The sequence below is a fragment of the Scyliorhinus canicula genome, chromosome 21 (assembly GCF_902713615.1).
Source record: "Scyliorhinus canicula chromosome 21, sScyCan1.1, whole genome shotgun sequence".
In the NCBI taxonomy this organism is placed as follows: domain Eukaryota; kingdom Metazoa; phylum Chordata; class Chondrichthyes; order Carcharhiniformes; family Scyliorhinidae; genus Scyliorhinus; species Scyliorhinus canicula.
The window spans coordinates 16,753,325-16,774,808 of record NC_052166.1 but is presented as its reverse complement, the minus strand read 5'-3'; the positions used below and the strand labels follow the sequence as shown (position 1 = coordinate 16,774,808).

At 51.2% G+C, this 21,484-nt stretch overlaps 1 protein-coding gene across 1 annotated transcript in view; it reads left to right on the top strand.

The window, feature by feature from the left end:
• The first annotated feature begins 1,220 nt into the window (after positions 1-1,220).
• Positions 1,221-21,484, top strand: part of alad (aminolevulinate dehydratase) — a 77,984-nt gene continuing 57,720 nt past the window's right edge. The window contains exons 1-3 of the mRNA XM_038782232.1: positions 1,221-1,371; positions 12,085-12,228; positions 12,446-12,496. Coding sequence (XP_038638160.1) covers positions 12,113-12,228; positions 12,446-12,496 — 167 coding nt within the window. The 5' untranslated portion in view covers positions 1,221-1,371; positions 12,085-12,112. The remainder of the gene's footprint in view (positions 1,372-12,084; positions 12,229-12,445; positions 12,497-21,484) is intronic.

Sequence of the window (21,484 nt, the reverse complement as noted above, 5' to 3'; positions counted from 1 at the left end):
AGCAGCGAGGTTATGATGGAGCTGTATAAAATGCTAGTTAGGCCACAGCTAGAGTACAGTGTACAATTCTGGTGGCCACACTATAGGAAGGATGTGATTGCACTGGAGAGGGTGCAGAGGAGATTCACCAGGATGCTCTCTGGGCTGGAGCGTTTCAGCTATGAAGAGAGGCTGGTTAGGCTGGGGTTGTTTTCCTTGGAGCAGAGAAGGCTGAGGAGGGGACCTGATTGAGGTGTACAAAATAATGAGGGACATAGGGTGGATAGGAAGAAACTTTCCCCCTTAGTTGAGGGGTCAATAACCAGGCGGAATAGATTTAAGGTAAGGGACAGGAGGCTTAGAGGGGATTTGGGGAAAAACCTTTTCACCCAATGGGTGGTGGGAATCTGGGACTCCCTGCCTGAGAAAGTGGTAGAGGCGGGAACCCTCACAACATTTAAGAAGTATTTGGATAATCACTGGAAACACCACAGTAAATAAGGCCATGGACCAAGTGCTGGAAAATGGGATGAGGATAGGTGCTTGATGGCCAACATAGACACAATGGGCTAAACGCTAAAGGGCCTCTCTCTGTGCTGTAAAATTTTGAGACTTGGCATTGTCATTGTTACTGAAGTACTAGATGGTGGTCTTAGTGATGGACTATGTACAATATTGCATATTGTCTCTATGAGAGACAAGCCTGACTTGTGTTAACCAGAACTTTTATCATTCTGAAATCAAATCATGGATCAGGAAAATTCCTCCAGTTCACAAAAGGTGGTGTTGCCAACTGTGGTTAAGTCTATTCTTGGAGGTTTAATCAGATGACTTGGCCCCATGGTGCAGCCATGAGTCGCCAACACGTTCATCCTTGTGAACGTTCTGAAAGATTCATTACCCGATTGGTTGTTGCTTGACTCTCTGGCAAACAGCCATTTCCGATTTTCAATATTTTATACGTAAGAGATATGTTAAAAGAAATTGGCAATTTTTTTTCTATGTCGCAATATTTTTTCTCCAGGGTTGCTCACAGCAAGATCCTGGAGATTAATCTGTAATTCCTGGAAACTCCAGGCCAATCCGGGAGGGTTCAGTGGGTGCCCATGCGCACTAGGACCTGGCGCCTCAAACCAGCTGAGCCTGGGCTCCGCCTTCTATCCAGGCCCCGCTCACGATCCAAGCCCCGCCCTCCGCACAGTCTCCTCGTCTCCGCCACACTGATTTGCTGCGCTCTTGTCTGCGCGCTCCAGCCATTGTCGCACTGAGCCAATCACCGAGTCCGCTCTGTCACGCACTCCATTCACAAAAAATTAAACAGCGCTGTGGGCGGGGTCTGCGACTCTGCTTCCGGGTTAATTCACTGCGGCTGAGGAGGACCAGACAGTGGAGGTGAGAGAGTGAAATAAATAAATCATTCATCAGAGTGTTTACAAAACAAAAGGACAATTCACAAATAGGGAGCAAGTTCAGAATTTGTAACTAACTGCAGTCACCAATAGGGAGCTTGGCTGAGAGTTTGTAACTAACGACAGTAACCAATAGGGAGCTGGGTAGAGAGTTTGTAACTAATTACAGCAACCAATAGGGAGCTGGGTTGGGAGTTTGTAACTAACTACAGTAACCAATAGGGAGCTGGGTTGGGAATTTGTTATAGTAACCAATATGGAGCAAGTTCAGAGTTTGCAACAAACCAATAGGGAGCTGGGTTGAGAATTTGTAACTAACTACAGTAACCAATAGGGAGCTTGTTTGTGAGTTTGTAACTAACTGCAGTAACCAATAGGGAGCTGGGGTGAGAGTTTGTAGCTAACAAGAGTAACCAATAGGAGCTAGGTTGAGAGTTTGTAACTAACTACAGTAACCAATAGGGAACAGGTTCAGAGTTAGTAACTAACTACAGGAACCAATGGGGAGCAGGTTCAGAGTTTGTAACTAACTACAGTAACCAATAGGGAGCCGGGTTGAGAGTTTGTAACTAACTGCAGTAATCAATAGGGAGCTGGATTGCAAGTTTGTAACTAACTATAATAACCAGTAGGGAGCACATTCAGAGTCTAACTAACTATAGTAACCATTAGGGAGCTGGGTTGTGAGTTTGTAACTAACTACAGAACCAATAGGGAGCAGGTTCAGAATGTGTAATTAACTACAGTAACCAATAGGGAGCTGGGATCAGAGTTTGTAACTAACTACCAAAACCAATAGGGCACAGGTTTAGTGTTTGTAACAAACTACAGTAACCAAAAGGGAGCAGTTCCAGAGTTTGTAACTAACTAATGTAATATGTAGCAGGTTCAGAGTTTGTAACTAACTAATATAACCAATAGGGAGCAGGTTCAGAGTTTGCACATAACTACAATAACCAATAGGGAGCAGGTTCAGTGTTTCTAACTAACCACAGTAATCAATCGGGCGCAGGTTAAGAGTTTGGTTATCATAATTTGTTACAATCAGGAGCATGTTTAGAGTTTGTAACTAACTACAGTATCCAATAGGTAGCAGGTTCAGAGTTTGGAACTAACTACAGTAACCAATAGGGAGCAGGTTCAGAATGTGTAACTGACTACAATAAAAATGGGGAAAAGCCAAAGCAAAAGATTGTGGATACGAAATCCAAATTAAAATGTGTTTGCTGGAGATACACACAGGCAGTATTTGTGGAGAGAGAAAACAGAGTTAATGCTTCATGTCTCCAACTTTTCATCAGAACTCTGACCTGAAACATTAACTCTGTTTCTTTGATGCTGCCAGACATGCTGAATATTTGCAGCATTTTCTGCTTTAATAACTAATAGTGAACTGGGTACAGAGACTAATTACAGCGACCAGTCGATGGGGTATGGTGCCCAATTCAATACACCCACCCCGCATGTTGGAGTATTGATTGGTGATTGCTCCCAGATTCTGTATTGGATAGGGTCTCAGAGACTTTTCTATAATCAGCTGCATGGCGGAGGCTGGTAAATTAGAACCTAGAACATCTACTGTTAGATGTGATTCCATGACTAGGCATCACTTGCTGAACAACCTTGAGTGTGCTAATAGTTATACTCTCCGCTGGTTGGAGTCTTAACTGGCACAAAGGAAGATAGGTGTGGTTGTGGAAGTCAATCATCTCAGCTCCAGGACATCACTGCAGGAGTTCCTCAGGGGAGTGTCTTAGTCCCAACCATCTTCAGCTGCTTCATCAATGACCTCCCTTCCATCATAAGGCCAGAAGTGGGGATGTTTGCGGATGGCTGCCCAATGTTCAACACAATTCGTGACTCCTCAGATAATGGAGGAGTCCATGTCCAAATGCAGCATGACCTGGACAATATCCAGGTTTGGGCTGACAAGTGACAAGTTACCACGCAACTTGTACCACGCAAGTGCCAGGCAATGACCATCTCTTACAAGAGTGGATCTAACCATCGCCCCTTGACATTCAATGGCATTACCATCGCTGAATATCCACATTCAACATCCTGGGGGTTATCATTGATCACAAACTGAACTGGACGAGCCATATTAATACTGTGGCTCCAAGGAAAAGTCAAAGTCTAGGAAAGCTATGGTGACTAACTCACCTGCTGACCCCCCCCCCCCCCCCCCCCCCCCCCCCCCCCCCCCCCCCAAAGAACTGTCCACCATCTACAAGGAACAGGTCGGGAGTGTGATGTAAAACCATCCACATGTCTTGCCACTCCGACAAGACTCAAATAGGTCGACACTATCCAGGACAAAACAGCCCCCTTGATTGCTCCCCCTTCCACAAACGTTCGACCTCTCCACCACCGACGAACAGTGGCAGCCGTGTGTACCATCTCCAAGATGCACTACAGTAGCTCATCAAGTTTCCTTAGTCAGCACTTTCCAAACCCACGACCACTACCATCTCGAAGGACAAGAGCAGCAGATACCTGGGAAACCCACCACCTGGAGGTTCCCCTCCAAGTCACTCACCACCCTGGCTTGGAAATATGTCGCCGTTCCTCATGTGTTGCTGGGGCAAAATCCTGGAATTCCCTCCCTAACAGCACAGTGGGTATACCTACAGCTCGGAGACTGCAGCAGTTCAAAAGGCAACTTAACACCAGCCTCTGAAGGGCAACTAGGGATGGGCAATAAATGCTGGTTTAGGCAGTGATGCCCACATCCCGTAAATGAATAAAAAAAAAACTAACAACCATGTTAAGATAATCTTGAGGTTCATTAACTCTATTTAGAAACAAAAAGAATATGTTCAAGCCTGGCACCTTTCTTTAATAGATCCCCGCTGGTTTCCCCGTGGCAACTCCTGAGCCAATCAAAGTTGACTTGCCACCAATCAGCCCCCTTTTCTCCTGTAGTGTAAATTGTGACTGTTTGAAATTTGGAATTCTTTTTTAAAAAAATATTTTGATTCAGACTTTTTAGCATTTTTACATTTAACAAAACAAAAACATTACATTGGGGCAGCAGGGTAGCATGGTGGTTAGCATAAATGCTTCACAGCTCCAGGGTCCCAGGTTCGATTCCCGGCTGGGTCACTGTCTGTGTGGAGTCTGCACGTCCTCCCCCTGTGTGCATGGGTTTCCTCCGGGTGCTCCGGTTTCCTCCCACAGTCCAAAGATGTGCGGGTTAGGTGGATTGGCCATGCTAAATTGCCCGTAGTGTCCTAATAAAAGTAAGGTTAAGGTGGGGGTTGTTGGGTTACGGGTATAGGGTGGATACGTGGGTTTGAGTAGGGTGATCATGGCTCGGCACAACATTGAGGGCCGAAGGGCCTGTTCTGTGCTGTACTGTTCTATGTTCTATTACACCCCCCAATACAATGAACGCTGCACCAACACCCCCCCCCCCCCCCCCCCCCCCCTCCCCCGGATAGTTGGCGGTAACGAGCTCCCCGAAATACAAAGTAAACAAACCCCATCTCTTGTGGAAACCCTCATTTGCCGCCCTCAGGACAAATTTCACCTTCTCAGGATGCAAGATCGCTATTCAATCCCCCAGCCCCGCCAAGGCACAGGTGGGTGAAACTGACCTCCAACTGAACCTGTCTGCGAGCCATCAACCAGGCAAAGGCTGAAATATCGGGCCCCACTTCCGTCTGCAACTCCAGCAGGTCCGGCACCCCGAATATGGCCTCCAAGGGACCCGGCTCCAAATCCATATGGCAGACTGCTGACATGGTGCTGAAACGGGCAGGATACAAACGTGCACAGAATTAGCCAGGCCCCTCCCACACCATTCACAAGTATCCTCTACCCCTCAAATAGCCAGCTTATCCTTGACTGTGTCAAATGCGGGACTTCCGGTTGTGGCTATGCGGAGCTAAGCCGCACGTTCGGCAGCTCCTGCCAGGAACGGACCTGTGGGCTCTTTTTAGGGCCCCCAGCAGCACTTTTTTGATGGCTCCCGACGTGGGAAGGTGATAACAACGTTCTCCCAGCGGTATATGGCCTGGACCAGGAGTGGGGCGATTAAAATAGCGGTGGCAGCGCCAAAGCAAAAACGGGGGAAGAGGCACAAGTTGGCGGCCGGCGGAGACCAGGAGGCATGGAGGCAGTGGGCGCAGGAGCAGCAGGAGACTCTCCAGCGCTGCTTCCGGGAGCTCAAAGCGGAGCTGCTAGAGCATCGACAAGCTGCTGGAGACTCAGACTGCCCAGGGGGTGGCAATTCGGGAGATCCTACAACAGGCCTCTAAAAGAGAGGATGAGGCCTCGGCCCTCGTGGCAAAGGTGCATAAGACGCTCCATAAAAAGTGGCAGGAGCGGTTCGAGGAGCTGGAGAACCGGTCGAGGCGGAAAAATTTGCGGATCTTGGGCCTCCCGGAGGACCTGGAGGGTTCAGACTTGGGGGCCTACGAGGTCGTCATGCTGAACTCGCTGATGGGAGCTGGGTCCTTCCAGGGGCCCATGGAGTTGGAGAGGGCCCACAGAATTCTTGCAAGAAGGCAAAAGCCGAATGAGCCGCCACGGGCGGTGCTGGTGCGGTTTCACCGGTTTGCTGACCGGGGGTTTGTGCTCAGGTGGGCCAAGAAGGAGCGGAGTAGCAGGTGGGAGAACGCGGTGGTGCGGATCTACCAGGACTGGAGTGCGGAGGTGGCTAAGCGGAGGGCCAGGTACAACTGGACGAAGGCGGTGCTACATCGAAAAGGAGTGAAGTTCGGCATGCTGCCACCGGTGCGTTTGTGGGTCACCTACAGGGACCGGCACTTCTACTTCGAGTCCCCGGAGGAGGCGTGGGCCTTTGTGCAGGCCGAGAAGTTTGACTTAAACTGAGGGTTGGGTGGGGGGGGCTCTGTGTAACTGTGTTATCTTTTGAGGTGGGGTTTTCTGTTAAATGCTGGTTCTATGTTGTTTTCAGGGAGGGTGGGGCACTGTCTTTTTGCGTGGGCTCGGCGGATGGGCTCGAGGAGGGAGGCAGACTGGCTGTGTGGGGAGCTGATGGTGGGAAGGGGGGCTGGGGCCCCGCGGGGGGATGGGGTCGACAATGGGTGTTGTTTTAGAGGTGGCGGGGTCGGGCAGGTGGAAAGCGCGGGCTTTTTCCCGCGCTGAGGGGGGCGGAGTCGGAGCCGGTAGCGCAGGCTTTTTTCCCCGTGTGAGAGCAGGAGGGGGAGGAGGAGAGCCTGCTCGTGGGCACTGGGGAGGAGGGGCAGCCCCACGTTGGGAGGGGTCGGAGGAGTGGTGGGAGTTGCTGGGGTCAGCAGGAGTCAGCTGGCTTATGGGAGTACTATGGAGGGAGTAACGCGGCTAGGGGGGGGCCCTAGCTTGGGAGGGGGGGGGGGGGGGGGTACCGGGCTGCTGCTGGAATGGCCAGGAAGGAGCTGGAGTATGCAGAGGGGGTCGGGTCGGGGGTTTGCCGCCGTGGGGAACGGGCCTAGCGGGGGGCGCTGGCCAGTGGCGGGCAGGGGAAGGGTTATGGCTAGTCGGTGGGGGAGGGGGGCAGGGAGCCCCCTGATCCAGCTGATAACCTGGAATGTGAAGGGACTGAATGGGCCGACCAAACGGGCCCGCGTGTTCGCGCACCTGAAGGGGCTGAAGGCGGACGTGGCCATGCTCCAGGAGACACACCTGAAGGTGGCGGACCAGGTTAGATTGAGGAAGGGATGGGTAGGCCAAGTGTTTCATTCAGGGCTGGATGCAAAAAATCGAGGGGTGGCGATTCTGGTGGGGAAGAGGGTGTCGTTTGAGGCGTTGAATGTGGTGGCGGACAGCGGCGGGAGGTATGTGATGGTGAGCGGCAAGCTGCAGGGGGAGCGGGTGGTGTTGGTCAACGTATACGCCCCGAACTGGGACGATGCGGGTTTTATGCGGCGCATGTTGGGCCATATTCCAGATCTGGAGACCGGGGGCCTGATAATGGGGGGGGGATTTTAATACAGTGTTGGACCCTACACTGGATCGATCCAGGTCCAGGAATGGTAGGAGGCCAGCGGCGGCCAATGTGTTGAGGGGTTTATGGATCAGATGGGAGGGGTGGATCCTTGGAGGTTTGCGAGGCCGATGGCCAGGGAGTTTTCATACTTCTCCCATGTGCACAAGGCCTATTCCCGGATCGACTTTTTCATTATGAGTAGGGCACTGATTCCGAGGGTGGAGGACGCCGAATATTCGGCGATAGCCATTTCAGATCATGCCCCGCATTGGGTGGACCTCGAGCTGGGGGAGGAGAGGGACCAGCGCCCGCTCTGGCGCTTGGAGGCGGGGCTGTTGACAGATGAGGAGGTGAGCGGGCGGGTTCGAGGAGGTATCATGAGGTACCTGGAGGCTAATGATAATGGGGAGGTCCGAGTGGGGACGGTCTGGGAGACACTGAAGGCGGTGGTCAGAGGGGAGTTGATCTCCATTCGAACCCATAGGGAGAGGAGGGAGTGGCGAGAGAGGGAGAGGTTGGTGGGGGAGCTGGTGAGGGTGGACAGGAGATACGCGGAGGCTCCGGAGGAGGGATTGCTGAGGGAGCGGTGTAGTCTTCAGGCCAAGTTTGACCTGCTGACCACTAGAAAGGCGGAGGCTCAGTGGAGGAAGGCACAGGGAGCGGTGTATGAATATGGGGAGAAGGCGAGTAGGATGCTGGCGCACCAACTCCGCAAGCGGGATGCGGCTAGGGAGATTGGTGGAGTTAAGGATAGGGGAGGAAATGTGGTGCGAAGGGGGGTAGACATCAATGGGGTCTTCAGGGACTTCTATGAGGAACTGTATCGGTCTGAACCCCCAGCGGAGGGGGGGGAGTGGGGCGCTTCTTGGACCGGCTGCGATTCCCGAGGGTGGAGGAGGGGCAGGTGGAGGGACTGGGGGCGCCGATTGAGCTCGAGGAGCTGGTCAAAGGGATTGGGAGCATGCAGTCGGGGAAGGAGCCGGGGCCGGATGGGTTCCCGGTCGAATTCTATAAGATGTATGCAGACCTGTTGGGCCCCCTGTTGGTTAGGACCTTCAACGAGGTGGGGGTGGTGGGGGGGGGGGGGGGGGGGGGGGGGGGGGCGCTTTGCCCCCGACTATGTCACGGGCGCTGATTTCCTTGATCCTTAAGCGGGACAAGGACCCCCTGCAGTGTGGGTCATACAGGCCGATGTCACTGTTAAATGTAGACGCCAAACTGATGGCGAAGGTCTTAGCCACGAGGATTGAAGATTGTGTGCCGCAGGTTATCCACGAGGATCAAACGGGGTTTGTGAAGGGGAGGCAGCTGAACACTAATATACGGAGGCTCTTGAACATTATAATGATGCCGGCGGTGGAAGGGGAGGCGGAGATAGTGGTGGCGCTAGATGCGGAGAAGGCCTTTGACAGGGTCGGGTGGGTGTACTTGTGGGAGGTGCTGGAAAGGTTTGGGTTTGGGGAGGGGTTTTTCAGATGGGTGAGGCTAATATATGAGGCCCCGATGGCGAGCGTGACCACGAATAGGAGGAGATCGGAGTATTTTCGGTTATATCGAGGGACGACGCAGGGGTGTCCCCTGTCCCCCCTGCTTTTTGCGTTAGCAATTGAGCCCCTGGCCATGGCGTTGAGGGAGTCGAGGAACTGGAGGGGACTGGCGCGAGGGGGGGGAGGAGCACCGTGTGTCGCTCTATGCCGATGATGTATTGTTGTATGTGGCGGACCCGGTGGGGGGAATGCCAGAGGTGATGAAGATCCTTAGGGAATTTGGGGAGTTTTCAGGATACAAACTCAACCTGGGGAAGAGCGAGCTGTTTGTCGTGCATCCGGGGGACCAGGAGGAAGGGATTGGTAAGCTCCCACTAAAAAGGGCGGAGAGGAGTTTTAGGTACTTGGGAGTCCAGGTGGCCAGGAGCTGGGGGGTCCTTTTTTAAGAAGGGTCAACAGGATCATTACGGGGTTTGTGTGGGCGCATGGGACCCCGAGGGTGAGAAGGGTGTTCTTGGGGCAGGAATAGGGGGGGGCTGGCGCTGCCCAACCTCTGTGGGTACTATTGGGCTGCTAACGCAGCGATGGTGCATAAGTGGGTGATGGACGGGGAGGGGGCAGCATGGAAGAGGATGGAGATGGCGTCCTGTGTGGGCACGAGCCTGGAGGCGCTGGTGACGGTGCCACTCCCTCCTACGAGGTATACCACGAGCCCAGTGGTGGCGGCTACCCTCAAAATTTGGGGGCAATGGAGACGGCACAGGGGGGAGGTGGGGGCCTCGATGATGTCCCTGATACGGGGGAACCATCGGTTTGTCCCGGGGAATATTAACGGTGGGTTCCTGGGTTGGCACAGGGCGGGTATTAGGAGGTTGGGGGACCTGTTTTTAGATGGGAGGTTTGCTAGCCTGAGTGAGCTAGAGGGGAAGTTCGGGTTCCCCCCGGGGAACATCTTCAGATACATGCAGGTAATGGCGTTTGCCATGCGGCAAGACGGGGTTACCGCTGTTGCCCCCGCGTGGAGTCCAGGACAGGGTGCTCTCGGGGTGTGGGTTGGAGAGGGGAAGATTTCGGAAATATATCAAGTGATGCAGGAGATGGACGAGGCCTCGGTCGAGGAGCTAAAGGGTAAATGGGAAGAGGAGCTGGGTGAGGAGATTGAAAAGGGGACGTGGGCGGATGCCCTGGAAAGGGTGAACTCCTCCTCTTCTTAGCCTCACACAGTTCAAGGTGCTACATAGGGCTCATATGACCGGGACGAGGATGAGTCGGTTCTTTGGGGGCGAGTACAGGTGCAATAGGTGCTCAGGGAGCCCAGCGAATCATGCCCATATGTTCTGGGTATGCCCAGCGCTGGGGGAATTTTGGAAGGGGGTAACGAGCACGGTGTCGAAGGTGGTAGGATCCAGGGTCAATCCTGGCTGGGGGCTCACGATATTCGGCGTTGCAGAGGCGAAAGAGGCCGGTGTTCTGGCCTTTGCGTCCCTCGTAGCCCGGCGGAGGATTCTTCTTCAGTGGAAGGATGCGAGGCCCCCAAGCGTGGAGGCCTGGATTAATGATATGGCAGGGTTTATCAAATTGGAAAGGATGAACTTTGCCCTAAGGCAAAGTTCAGGTGTTTTTCAGGCGGTGGCAGCCTTTTCTAGATTTCCTCGCAGAACGATAGAGAAAGAGGCCAGCAGCAGCAGCAGCCGGTGGGTGGGTGGGTTGGGGGGGGGGTCGTATCGGTGGTTAGGGTTGAAGGGACGTGTACATATGCTCTTTGTTTTGTATTTACGGGGGGGGGGGGGGGGGGGAAGGTTTGTTCTCTTTGGTTTTTCTCAGTTGTTAATATATAATTTGTTGTTAATATTTTGTAAAAATTATTTAAAAAAAAAGAAGACTTTGTCAAATGTGCCTTATGCACCACCTTCAACTGTATCAAACCCAGCATTGCGCACAAGGTTGAGGCATTCGCCTTCCGCAGCAACTCCCACCACAGTCCCTCCTCCAGTGCCATCCCCAACCCCTCCTCCCACTTGGCCTTAACCCCCTCCACGGACACCTTATCCTCCTCCAAAATCCTCCCATAAGCCGCCCAGACGACCCCACGCTCCAACCCCATTACCAACAGCACTACCAACAACAAGGAGGCAGCGCTATCGGAAAAGTCGGAAAGACCTATTTTTGCAAAGTCCCGCACCCGGAACCCTCCTCCCGCGGAAACCTAATCTTCCCCCTCGACTCCTCCAAGCCTGCAAACCGCCCCTCCAAAATCAAGTCCTTCATCTCCTTTACCCCTTTCTTTTCCCATCACCGAAACCTTGCATCCATCCTCCCCGGCTCAAATCCATGGCTCCCCCCTGGATCGGCAGCAGCCTCGATCCAGTTCCCAACCTAATGTGCTGAAGAAATGTGGAATTCTTGTGTTTGTCCTGATGAGTACAAGATGAAAAGCTTCAGCAACATGTCCCTCTCAGCAAGTTTTATATTAGATCTGGAAGGGGACTGCTTTTGATAAAGGACTAAACAGCCGATTTCATTACTATCGATTCCCTGCGCTGAGATACCCTTGCTGCCAGATTTGACGAATGCTGTCAAGGTTGTCAATCACTGCATATTCTTTTACAAACCGGGCTGGTCCAGTTTGGGTAGAAAGTGGCAAGTCCCCTACCGTCTGATAGACTTTTTCAAAGATTTGGCAGATTGTACAGACGTGTTTCTGGTACAAAATGCTTCTTTGCTGCACAGAAATCTTTGGCGGTTTCCAGGGAATTAAGAGCCTGCTGCAGTTGATAGGGTTAATGACCATCTCTGAGGATTCTTTACCCTGACAGGGCTGGGCCTGAGCAAACTCAGCTCTGTGTGTGTGTGTGTGAGGAGCACAGGGCTCTGCCACTGAACCTGTAATCCTGAGGTCAACAGGAGCCCATAAACATAGCGAGAAATTACATTCTGGTCATTTTATGAGCTGGCATCTGGAAAGAATGTGCCCTCCGCGATGAGCAAGGAATTACATCTCGTCAGCATTAATCAAATCTGAAAGCAAGCTTTTAAGGTTACAGTCCTAATCATGTGAAATGTTCAGTCACAGTCGAGAAGGAAATGTCCAGACGAGGGAAGGAGTGGGAGTGGCATTGAAGGCAGGGTGAGGTGGGGTGGGGTGGATTGATGACGTTCCTGATTACTGGGCTGCTTTTTGCTGAGGAGTTTAAGAGACCTAGGTTTTCTGATCTGAATTCCAGTGTGTCTGGGCTCTGTCGAGTTTTCTCATTCTGTTTTGCTGTATTTGTAGGTTCCTGACTTTTCACCTGAGTTTCAGGATGATGGAGATAGAATCCCTCCTGCACAGCGGCTACTCGCATCCCCTGCTCCGTGCCTGGCAGAGCTGTGCCTCCACCTTCAACGCTAACAACCTCATCTATCCAATATTTGTAACGTAAGTGAGGGTGGAAGGGAGTGGGAAGGAGTGTGATCCTGAAATTTCTATCATAAAAGAAGAAACGGGAGCGAGGCAACTATTCACATGGAATTATAAAGCAAACCTGCTGTTCCATTGGTAGTGTTGATGCTGCAATTGGTCCTGAGTTCCAGGCAACTGAGGTCCAGGGCACTGTCACATTGTCTATCTGACATTTACTACCTATCTGTTTCAGGGATGACATCAATGCCATCGAACCGATTGTCAGTCTTCCGGGACAAGCCAGGTAGGAAACTGTCTTCTACATAGCTTTCCAGGATGGGGGATGAGGGGAAGGAGAGGGAAGTTCAAAGTGTGGGAGGGTTGGTGATCTCAACAGCCCAGATGGCAGAAGCCTTGATGAATGGAATGATGTTTCTTCAGAGCGTCGAAGATTAAAGATGTTCCCCTGAAAATTATATGAAGGGAAACTGCAGTTTTAAAAAACTTGTCTTGGGGATTGTTGCTAAATTAACATCTTTCCACAAGGTGACGAGTCACTATTTGTTCCTCGCTAACTCTTTCAACAGTTTCCAATTCAAAAGATGGAAATTTCTTTAGTACAGTATATAATCTGGAGGAGATCTTGGGATGTTGGACCTCAGCTATCCAGGGAGGGTTTTTTTCTGAACCAGGCCTGTCAGAGCAAAGGATCCTGACATTTGGTAATTAACTATCTGCGCCTGATTCCTGGAAAACGTCTTGGAACACAGGGAATAAATCTTGCTAACCCTCCCGTCACACCCTCTCCTCACATTCACCCCTGCGCCTCTCCCCCACCTTAGACCGTAAGACATAGAAGCAGAATTAGGCCACTCGGCCCATCGAGTCTGCTCCACCATTCAGTTCATGGCTGATATTTTTCTCACCTTGCCCCCCCGGGCCTCCCCGCGTTCACTTATCTCATAACTTTCTCACTGCCGCTCCAAATGTGGTATAACCAGGGATTTGGATTTCATAGATTTCATAGAATTTACAATGCAGAAGCTGTGTGTGTAGCTGTGGCATAACATCCTCCCCTTTATATTCCAGTCCTTGAGATATGAAAATTAACATTCCACGAGGCATTTTGATTGATGTTTGATATCTCGGAGTTTGGTGAGCTGTGTGCAACTTTGGCATGAGTCAGGGAGCAATGGGATTTGCCTGTTTTTACTCTGAAAGTGGTCTGCTGCTTATTCTTGTATTTGATGTATTACTGCTCAGTGAGCTTGTGAAAACCTGTCGGGATTGGGGGCTCATGGTGTACTAACATTCGTTGGATCAATCAAGCAGCAGGGTGTATGAAGCTGTCCCAGCTGCTGTCCCTGTATGCCAGTTGATATACCTTCACACTGGAGGCTCCCGCACTCGTGTGGATGCTGCTGGCTGCAGATAGATGTGGCCTGTCAGAAAGCAGAGCTTCATTCCTCTCAGTCACCGTAACCACGCGGCTGGGGAGCCTTATCCTGATCTCCAGAACTAGATTGTTTGCATTAATTGCTTCTGATGTGACACTGATGTTTCCTGATAGCAATGTGATCTGGCAGTACACCCTGCCCACCCCAAGCTGGGGTAAAGTGATGTGTGGCCAAGATGCAGATTGAGAGGGATTGTGTTCACTGTGATCTTGCGCCTTTCTCGCTGGGCTAAATCGCTGGCTTTTAAAGCAGACCAAGGCAGGCCAGCAGCACGGTTCGATTCCCGTACCAGCCTCCCCGGACAGGCGCCGGAATGTGGCGACTAGGGGCTTTTCACAGTAACTTCATTGAAGCCTACTCGTGACAATAAGCGGTTTTCAATTTCAATAATTCTAGTTCCAGTTTTGGGCTATTTCTGGGTAGTTCAGTAACCTAAATCAATTTTGAGAGAATCATAGAAACTACAGTGCAGAAGGAGGCCATTCGGCCATTCGAGTCTGCACCGGCTCTTCGAAAGAGCACCCAAGTCCATGCCTCCACTTTATCCCTGTAACCCCACATAGAACATAAAACAATACAGCGCAGAACAGGCCCTTTGGCCCTCGATGTTGCGCTGACCTGTGAAACCCCTCTAAAGCCCATCTACACTTCCCTTATCATCCATATGTTTATCCAGTGACCATTTAAATGCCCTTACTGTTGGCGAGTCCACTACTGTTGCAGGCAGGGCATTCCACGCCCTTACTACTCTGAGTAAAGAACCTACCTCTGATCTATCTGCCCTATATCTATCTCCCCTCAATTTAAAGCTATGTCCCCTCGTGCTGGAAATCACCATCCGAGGAAAAAGGCTCTCACTGTCCCCCTATCTAATCCTCTGATCATCTTGTATGCCTCAATTAAGTCACCTCTTAACCTTCTTCTCTCTAACGAAAACAACCTCATGTCCCTCAACCTTTCCTCGTAAGATCTTCCCACCTCACCATTTTGGACACTAAGGGCAATTTATCATGGCCAATCCACCTTAACTGCACATCTTTGGACTGTGGGAGGAAACCGGAGCACCCAGAGGTAACCCACGCACACACGGGGAGAATGTGCAGCCTCCGCACAGACAGTGACCCAAGCCGGGAATCAAACCTGGGACGGTGGAGCTGTGAAGCAACTGTGCTAACCGCTGTGCTACCGTGAGAGATTGAAACTTACGGTGAAATAGTTTCAATATTTCAATTGTTCTTTGCACAGAGCTGGATGATTCCCCCCCCTCCCCCCCCCCCCCCCCCCCTCCCTCTATTCCTGTTAGTGTTAGCCCCCCCTCAATATCCCAGGTAAACTCCTCTCCCTTGCTATTCCTGGGGAACTCCACCTTCCTCTCCTGGGGAAAGTCTGGCCAGAAGGGTAAAAGTGAAGTGTTTGAGTAACAACCTGCCCCTTTTAGTGACAAGCTTTCAATATCAACCTCACTGCGGCCTCACGGCGCCGAGGACCCTGTTAGGATCCTAGTCCTGGGTCACTGTCCGTGTGGAGTTTGCATATTCTCCCCATGTCTGTGTGGGTCTCACCCCCACAACCCAAAGATGTGCAGGGTAGGTGGATTGGCCGCGCTAAATTGCCCCTTAATTAGAAAAAAATAATTGGGTACTCTAAATTTATATTACAAAAAATACAATACCAACCTGAACCCATTGCCGCAACCTCGCAGCTCATAGCCAATTGAATATTCTGGTGCAGCAAACCTGTCACCCCTTTGTTTATCAAGAATCTATCCACCCTTACCTTAAAATATTCAAAGGTTCTGCTTCCACTCCCTTTTGAGGAACAGAGTTCCAGAGACTCACAATCCTCTGAAAGAAAGAAATTCTTTTCATCTCCATTTCTGGGTAGTTCAGTAACCTAAATCAATTTTGAGAGAATCATAGAAACTACAGTGCAGAAGGAGGCCATTCGGCCCATCGAGTCTGCACCGGCTCTTCGAAAAGAAAGGTGGGCGGCACGGTAGTATGGTGGTTAGCATGAATGCTTCACAGCTCCAGGGTCCCAGGTTCGATTCCCGGCATGAGTCACTGTCTGTGCGGAGTCTGCACGTCCTCCCCGTGTGTGCGTGGATTTCCTCCGGGTGCTCCGGTTTCCTCCCACAGTCCAAAGATGTGCGGGTTAGGTGGATTGGCCATGCTAAATTGCCCGTAGTGCCCTAAAAAAAAGGTTAGGTTAAGGGGGGGGGGGTATAGGGTGGATACGTGGGTTTGAGTGGGGTGATCATTGCCCGGCACGACATCGAGGGCCGAAGGGCCTGTTCTGTGCTGTACTGTCCTATGTTCTATCTTAAATGAGTCACCCCTTGGGAGGGATTCTCTAAAAATGGGGCTATGTCCCCACGCCAGCGGGAAAATCGGTGGCAACGACTCCGGAGTCAATGGCCCCCGAAAGTGAGCATTTCTCACCTTTCTAGGGGGCTAGGTTGCCGCCAGACTGGTCCCCGCAGCTCCAGCCAGCGGGGCATGGCCCACGCGAGTCTGCGCATGCGCGGAACGGCCGGCGTGATCTCGGCCGGTGTATTTCTGTGTATGCGCGGGGGTTCCATTCTCCGCGCCGGCCCCCGGGCAATATGGAGGAGCTCTACATGGGTCCGGCGCGGCGTAAAGTAGGCCCCTACGGAACCAGCCCGCCCGCCAATCGGTAGGCCCCAATTGCGGGCCAGGCCACCGTGGGGGCCTCACCCCGGGGTTGGATCTCCCCCCCCCCCCCCCTCCCCATCCACGTTGACGGGACTGGGCCAAACCCGTCGGCCATTCGGCCCATCGGGTCCCGGAGGATTACCGCTGTCAACGGCTCCCGACCGGCGTGGCGGAAATCCTACCAGCGCTGAAAAACGGCGGTTGGAGAATCCCAGCTTAAACAGTGATCCCCGAGTTCTAGATTCTTTCACAAGAGGAACCATCCTCTCCACATTCACCCTGTCAATACCCCTCAGGATCTTGTGTTTCGATCAAGTTGCCTCTGACCCTTCTAAACTTCTAAACTCTAATCTGCCATCTTGACCTGGTCTGGACGACATGTAACTCTAAACCCACAGCAATGTGGTTCACTGTTAAATACCCTCTGAAATGGCTGAACTTTCCACTCTGTTCAAGGGGAATTAGCGATTGGCAATAAATGCTCTGGCCCAGCCGGTGGCACCCACGTCCCATGAATGAATAAAACTAGATGAATTCCAGCCTTTGGTGAACTGGCCTTTAGTTCGCTGGTTTCCCTTTTGAAATGTGGTACATTTGCTACCTTCCAATGCACTGGGACCATTCCAGAAACCCAGGAGTTTGGGCGGATTACAAACGGTGCATTCACTCCACAGAATCCGTGGATTTAGATCATCAAGCCCAAGGAATTTTTCAGCTTTTAATCCCATTTATTTCTCTCATAGTTTGGTTTTACTAATTTTTTTTTTCAAAATATTTTTATTCTCCTCCTTTTTCACATTTTCTCCCAAATTTGCGCCTACCAACAATAAACAATAACCAGTAACGAATATAATGCCAATCCCCATATCAACAACAATGATCCCATCCTCCCAGCAAACCCCCAAACATTGGTCCGCATGTTAACAAGAAGGAATCAGGAATCACCCCTAGTCACCATTAACACAGACAGTCCCCCTCCCCCCCCAACTAATGTTCGATGTTATCCAGTTCTTGAAAGCGCATAATGAATAACCCCCACGAATTGTAGAACCCCTCCATCCTCCCCTCAGTTCAAACTTAACCTTCTCAAGAGTCAAGAATTCCAACAGGTCCCCCCACCACACCAGAGCACTGGGTGGAGTGGCTGCTCTCCATCCCAACAGGATCTGCCTTCGGGCAATCAACGAGGCGAAGGCTACAACATCTGCCTCCGTACCTGTTTCCAACCCCGGCTGGTCCGACACCCCGAATATGGCCTCCCGAGGGCCCGGGTCCAGTTTCACATGCATCACTTTAGAGATGACCCTAAAAACCTCCTTCCAGTAATCCTCCAGCTTTGGACAGGACCAAAACATGTGAACGTGATATGACCTCCCCCCGCCCAGCAATGTTCACACGCATCTTCTACTCCTTCAAAAAGCCAGCTAATCCTCGCCCTTGTGAGGTGTGCTCTGTATCCCACCTTTAGCTATATCAGCCCCAACCTCTTTGAAGAGATAACCAGTACAGTCGATAAGGGGGAGCCAGTCGATGTGGTATATTTGGACTTTCAGAAGGCGTTTGACAAAGTCCAGCATAAGAGATTATTGTGCAAAACTAAAGTGCATGAGATTGGGGGAAATGTATTGAGGTGGATAGAAAACTGGTTGGCAGAGAGGAAACAAAGAGTAGGGATTAGAACATAGAACATAGAACAGTACAGCACAGAACAGGCCCTTCGGCCCACGATGTTGTGCCGAGCAATGATCACCCTACTCAAACCCACGTATCCACCCTATACCCGTAACCCAACAACCTCCCCCTAACCTTACTTTTTAGGACACTACGGGCAATTTAGCATGGCCAATCCACCTAACCCGCACATCTTTGGACTGTGGGAGGAAACCGGAGCACCCGGAGGAAACCCACGCACACACGGGGAGGACATGCAGACTCCGCACAGACAGTGACCCAGCCGGGAATCGAACCTGGGACCCTGGAGCTGTGAAGCATTTATGCTAACCACCATGCTACCGTGCTGCCCCATTAAGGATTAATGGGTCCTTTTTCAAATTGGCAGGCAGTAACCAGTGGGGTACCACAGGGATTGGTGCTGGGACCCCAGCTATTCACAATATATATTAATGATTTGGATGAGGGAATAAAATGTAACATCTCAAAGTTTGCAGATGACCATAATTAGGTGGGAGGGTGAATTGTGACGAGGATGCAGGGATCCTACAGCAAGATCTGGACAGGTTGGGCGAGTGGGCAAATCAATGGCAGATGCAGTATAATTTGGAGAAGTGTGAGGTTATTAATTTTGGAAGCAAAAACAGGAATGCAGATTACTACCTGAATGGTTGTAAATTGGGAGAGGGGAGTGTGCAGCGGGACCTGGATGTCCTTGTGCACCATTCGCTGAAGGTAAGCATGCAGGTGCAGCAGGCGGTAAAGAAGGCCTTTGTTGGCCTTCATTGCAAGAGGTGTTGAGTATAGAAGCAGGGATGTGTTGCTGCAATTGTACAGGGCCTTGGTGAGCCCACACTTGGGAGTATTGTGTGCAGTTTTGGTCTCTTTCTCTGAGGAAGGATGTTCTTGCTCTCGAGGGAGTGCAGCGAAGGTTTACCAGAATTATTCCAGGGATGGCGGGACTGTCATATAAGGAGAGATTGACTAGGTTGGGATTGTTCTCGCTGGAGTTCAGAAGAATGAGGGGGGATCTCAGAGAGACTTATAAAATTCTTACAGGACTAGACAGGGTAGATGCAGGGAAGATATGTTACCAATGATGGGTGTGTCCAGAACCAGGGGGCCACAGCCTGAGGATTCAGGGTAAACCATTTTGGACAGCGATAAGGAGACATTTCTTCTCACAAAAAATGGTGAGCCTGTGGAATTCATTACCACAGGAAGTAGTTGATGCTAAAACTTTGAATATATTCAAGAGGTGGCTGGATGTAGCACTTGTGGAGAATGGGATCAAAGGCTATGGGGAGGAAGCAGGATTAGGCTATTGAGTTGGATGATCAGCCATGATCGTGATGAATGGCGGAGCAGGCTCGAAGGGCCAAAAGGCCTCCTCCTGCTCCTATCTGCTATGTATCTATGTATATGGATATATATAACACCTCGCGCACGAGGTGGAGGCGTTCACTCTCCGGAGGACCTCACACCAGAACCCCTCCTCCATACCCTCTCCCAACTCTTCCTCCCACTTTGCTTTGATCCCTTCCAGTGGTACCTTCTCCTCTTCCAAAATAGCTCCGTAAACCGCTGACACTACCCCCTTCTCCAGTCCCCTTGTCGTCAGCACCTCCTTCAGCAATGTGGAAGCCAGTTCCTCCGGGAAGCTTGGTATCTCCTTCCTGGCAAAATCTCGAACCTGCATGTATCTAAACATTTCCTCCTGCTCCAGCCCATACCTCACTCCCAGCTCCTTCAATCCTGCAAACTGACCCCTAAGAAACAAATCTTTCAGTGTTTTAATCCCCTTCTCCTCCCATTTCCAAAAATTTCCATCCCACTTCTCTGGCTCAAATCTGTGGTTTCCCCCGAATCGGCATTTCCCTTGACCCTGCACCCAACCCGAAGTGTTGGCGAAACTGCCTCCAAATTCTCAATGAAGCTATTATTACCGGACTCCCTGAGTATTTCCCCGGGGCCATCGGGAGCGGCGTTGTCGCTAGCGCCCTCAGTCCCGACCCCCTGCACAAACTCTCCTCCATCCTGACCCACTGGGAATCAGTCCCTCTGACCCAGCTCCGCACCTTCTCCACATTCGCCGCCCAGTAATAATACATCAAGATCGGGAGACCCAAACTCCCTGCCTGCCTACAGAAGCAGCACCTTTCTAACTTGGCCACCTTCCCTCCCCATATGAACGAGGTAATCATTGTTTCAATCTCTCTAAAAAATACCTTTGGCAGGAAAATTGGCAGGCATTGGAAAATAAACAGGAATCGCGGCAACACATTCATTTTAACCGCCTGTACCCGACCTGCCAGTGACAGAGGGAGACCATCCCACCTTGCCAGATCAGCTTTCACTCTCCCCACTAAACTAGAAATATTGCACCAGTGGAGGGCCCCCCCCCAGTGTCCAAGCCAAGTGGCCCCAAACACCCTCTTTGCGAATCCCGTATCGTTCCAATTGGGACCATATATACTTAAATGCGCCACTAGCCTCCCCCTAGCACCCCTGTCACAATCACAATATCTACCCCCCTGATCTGCAACCACATTCTCCATCTGGAACCATACTCTTTTGCTGACCATTACCGCAACACTTCGAGCCATTCCGTCAAATCCAGAGTGAAACACCTGACTAACCCAGCCCTTATTAAGTCTCACCTCGTCTTTCACCCTCAAGTGAGTCTCCTGCAGCATTGCTACATCAGCTTTCAAATTTATAAGATGCGCAAGCACCCTTGACCTCTTGACTGCACCTCCTAACCCCCTCACGTTCCACGTGACTATCCTAACTGGGGTTCTCTCACCCCGCCCCCTTCTTATCCACCATCATCATAACACCGGGCCCTGCCCCATGCCCCCCCCCGGCTTTGTTCGCCTCGTAGGCCCATCGAAACGTGCTAACCAGACTCCAATGTCCACAGCCCTCCTCTCACCTCAACTTGGTTCACTAGCTGACTTTAGTTAGTTAGCTAGCGCCGCCCCCCCCACCAAAGGCATACCATCCCCTCCCACCCAGTCCCAAAGAAAAGACAATAATCCAACCCATACAATTCACGTAAATAACATATAACCGTCACAACAAAGAATGCCAATCAACCCAAACAATAACTTGAACTCTATAACAAAGTGAAGTGAAGTAAATTACAATACATGTCAATGAAACAAAAGTTATAACATTTATCCACTTTCCAGCTCCCCAATCATAGTCCACAGTCTCCCAGCTCCACTCCTCACGTCTGTCCACAGCTTTCTGCCTTCACGAACGCTACAGCCACCTCCACTGTTTCAAAATAAAAATCTTTGGCATTATATGTCACCCTCAGCTTCTCGCGTATACCATACCAAATTGTCGTACAGTGCCGCCTTCACTCGGCCGAGCGCCGCTCGACTCTTTGCCAACTCCACCGTCAAGAGCTGGTAAATCCGAACTCTAGGACCATTCCACTGCACCTCACGCTTCTGCTTCGCCCAGCTTAACACCTTCTTC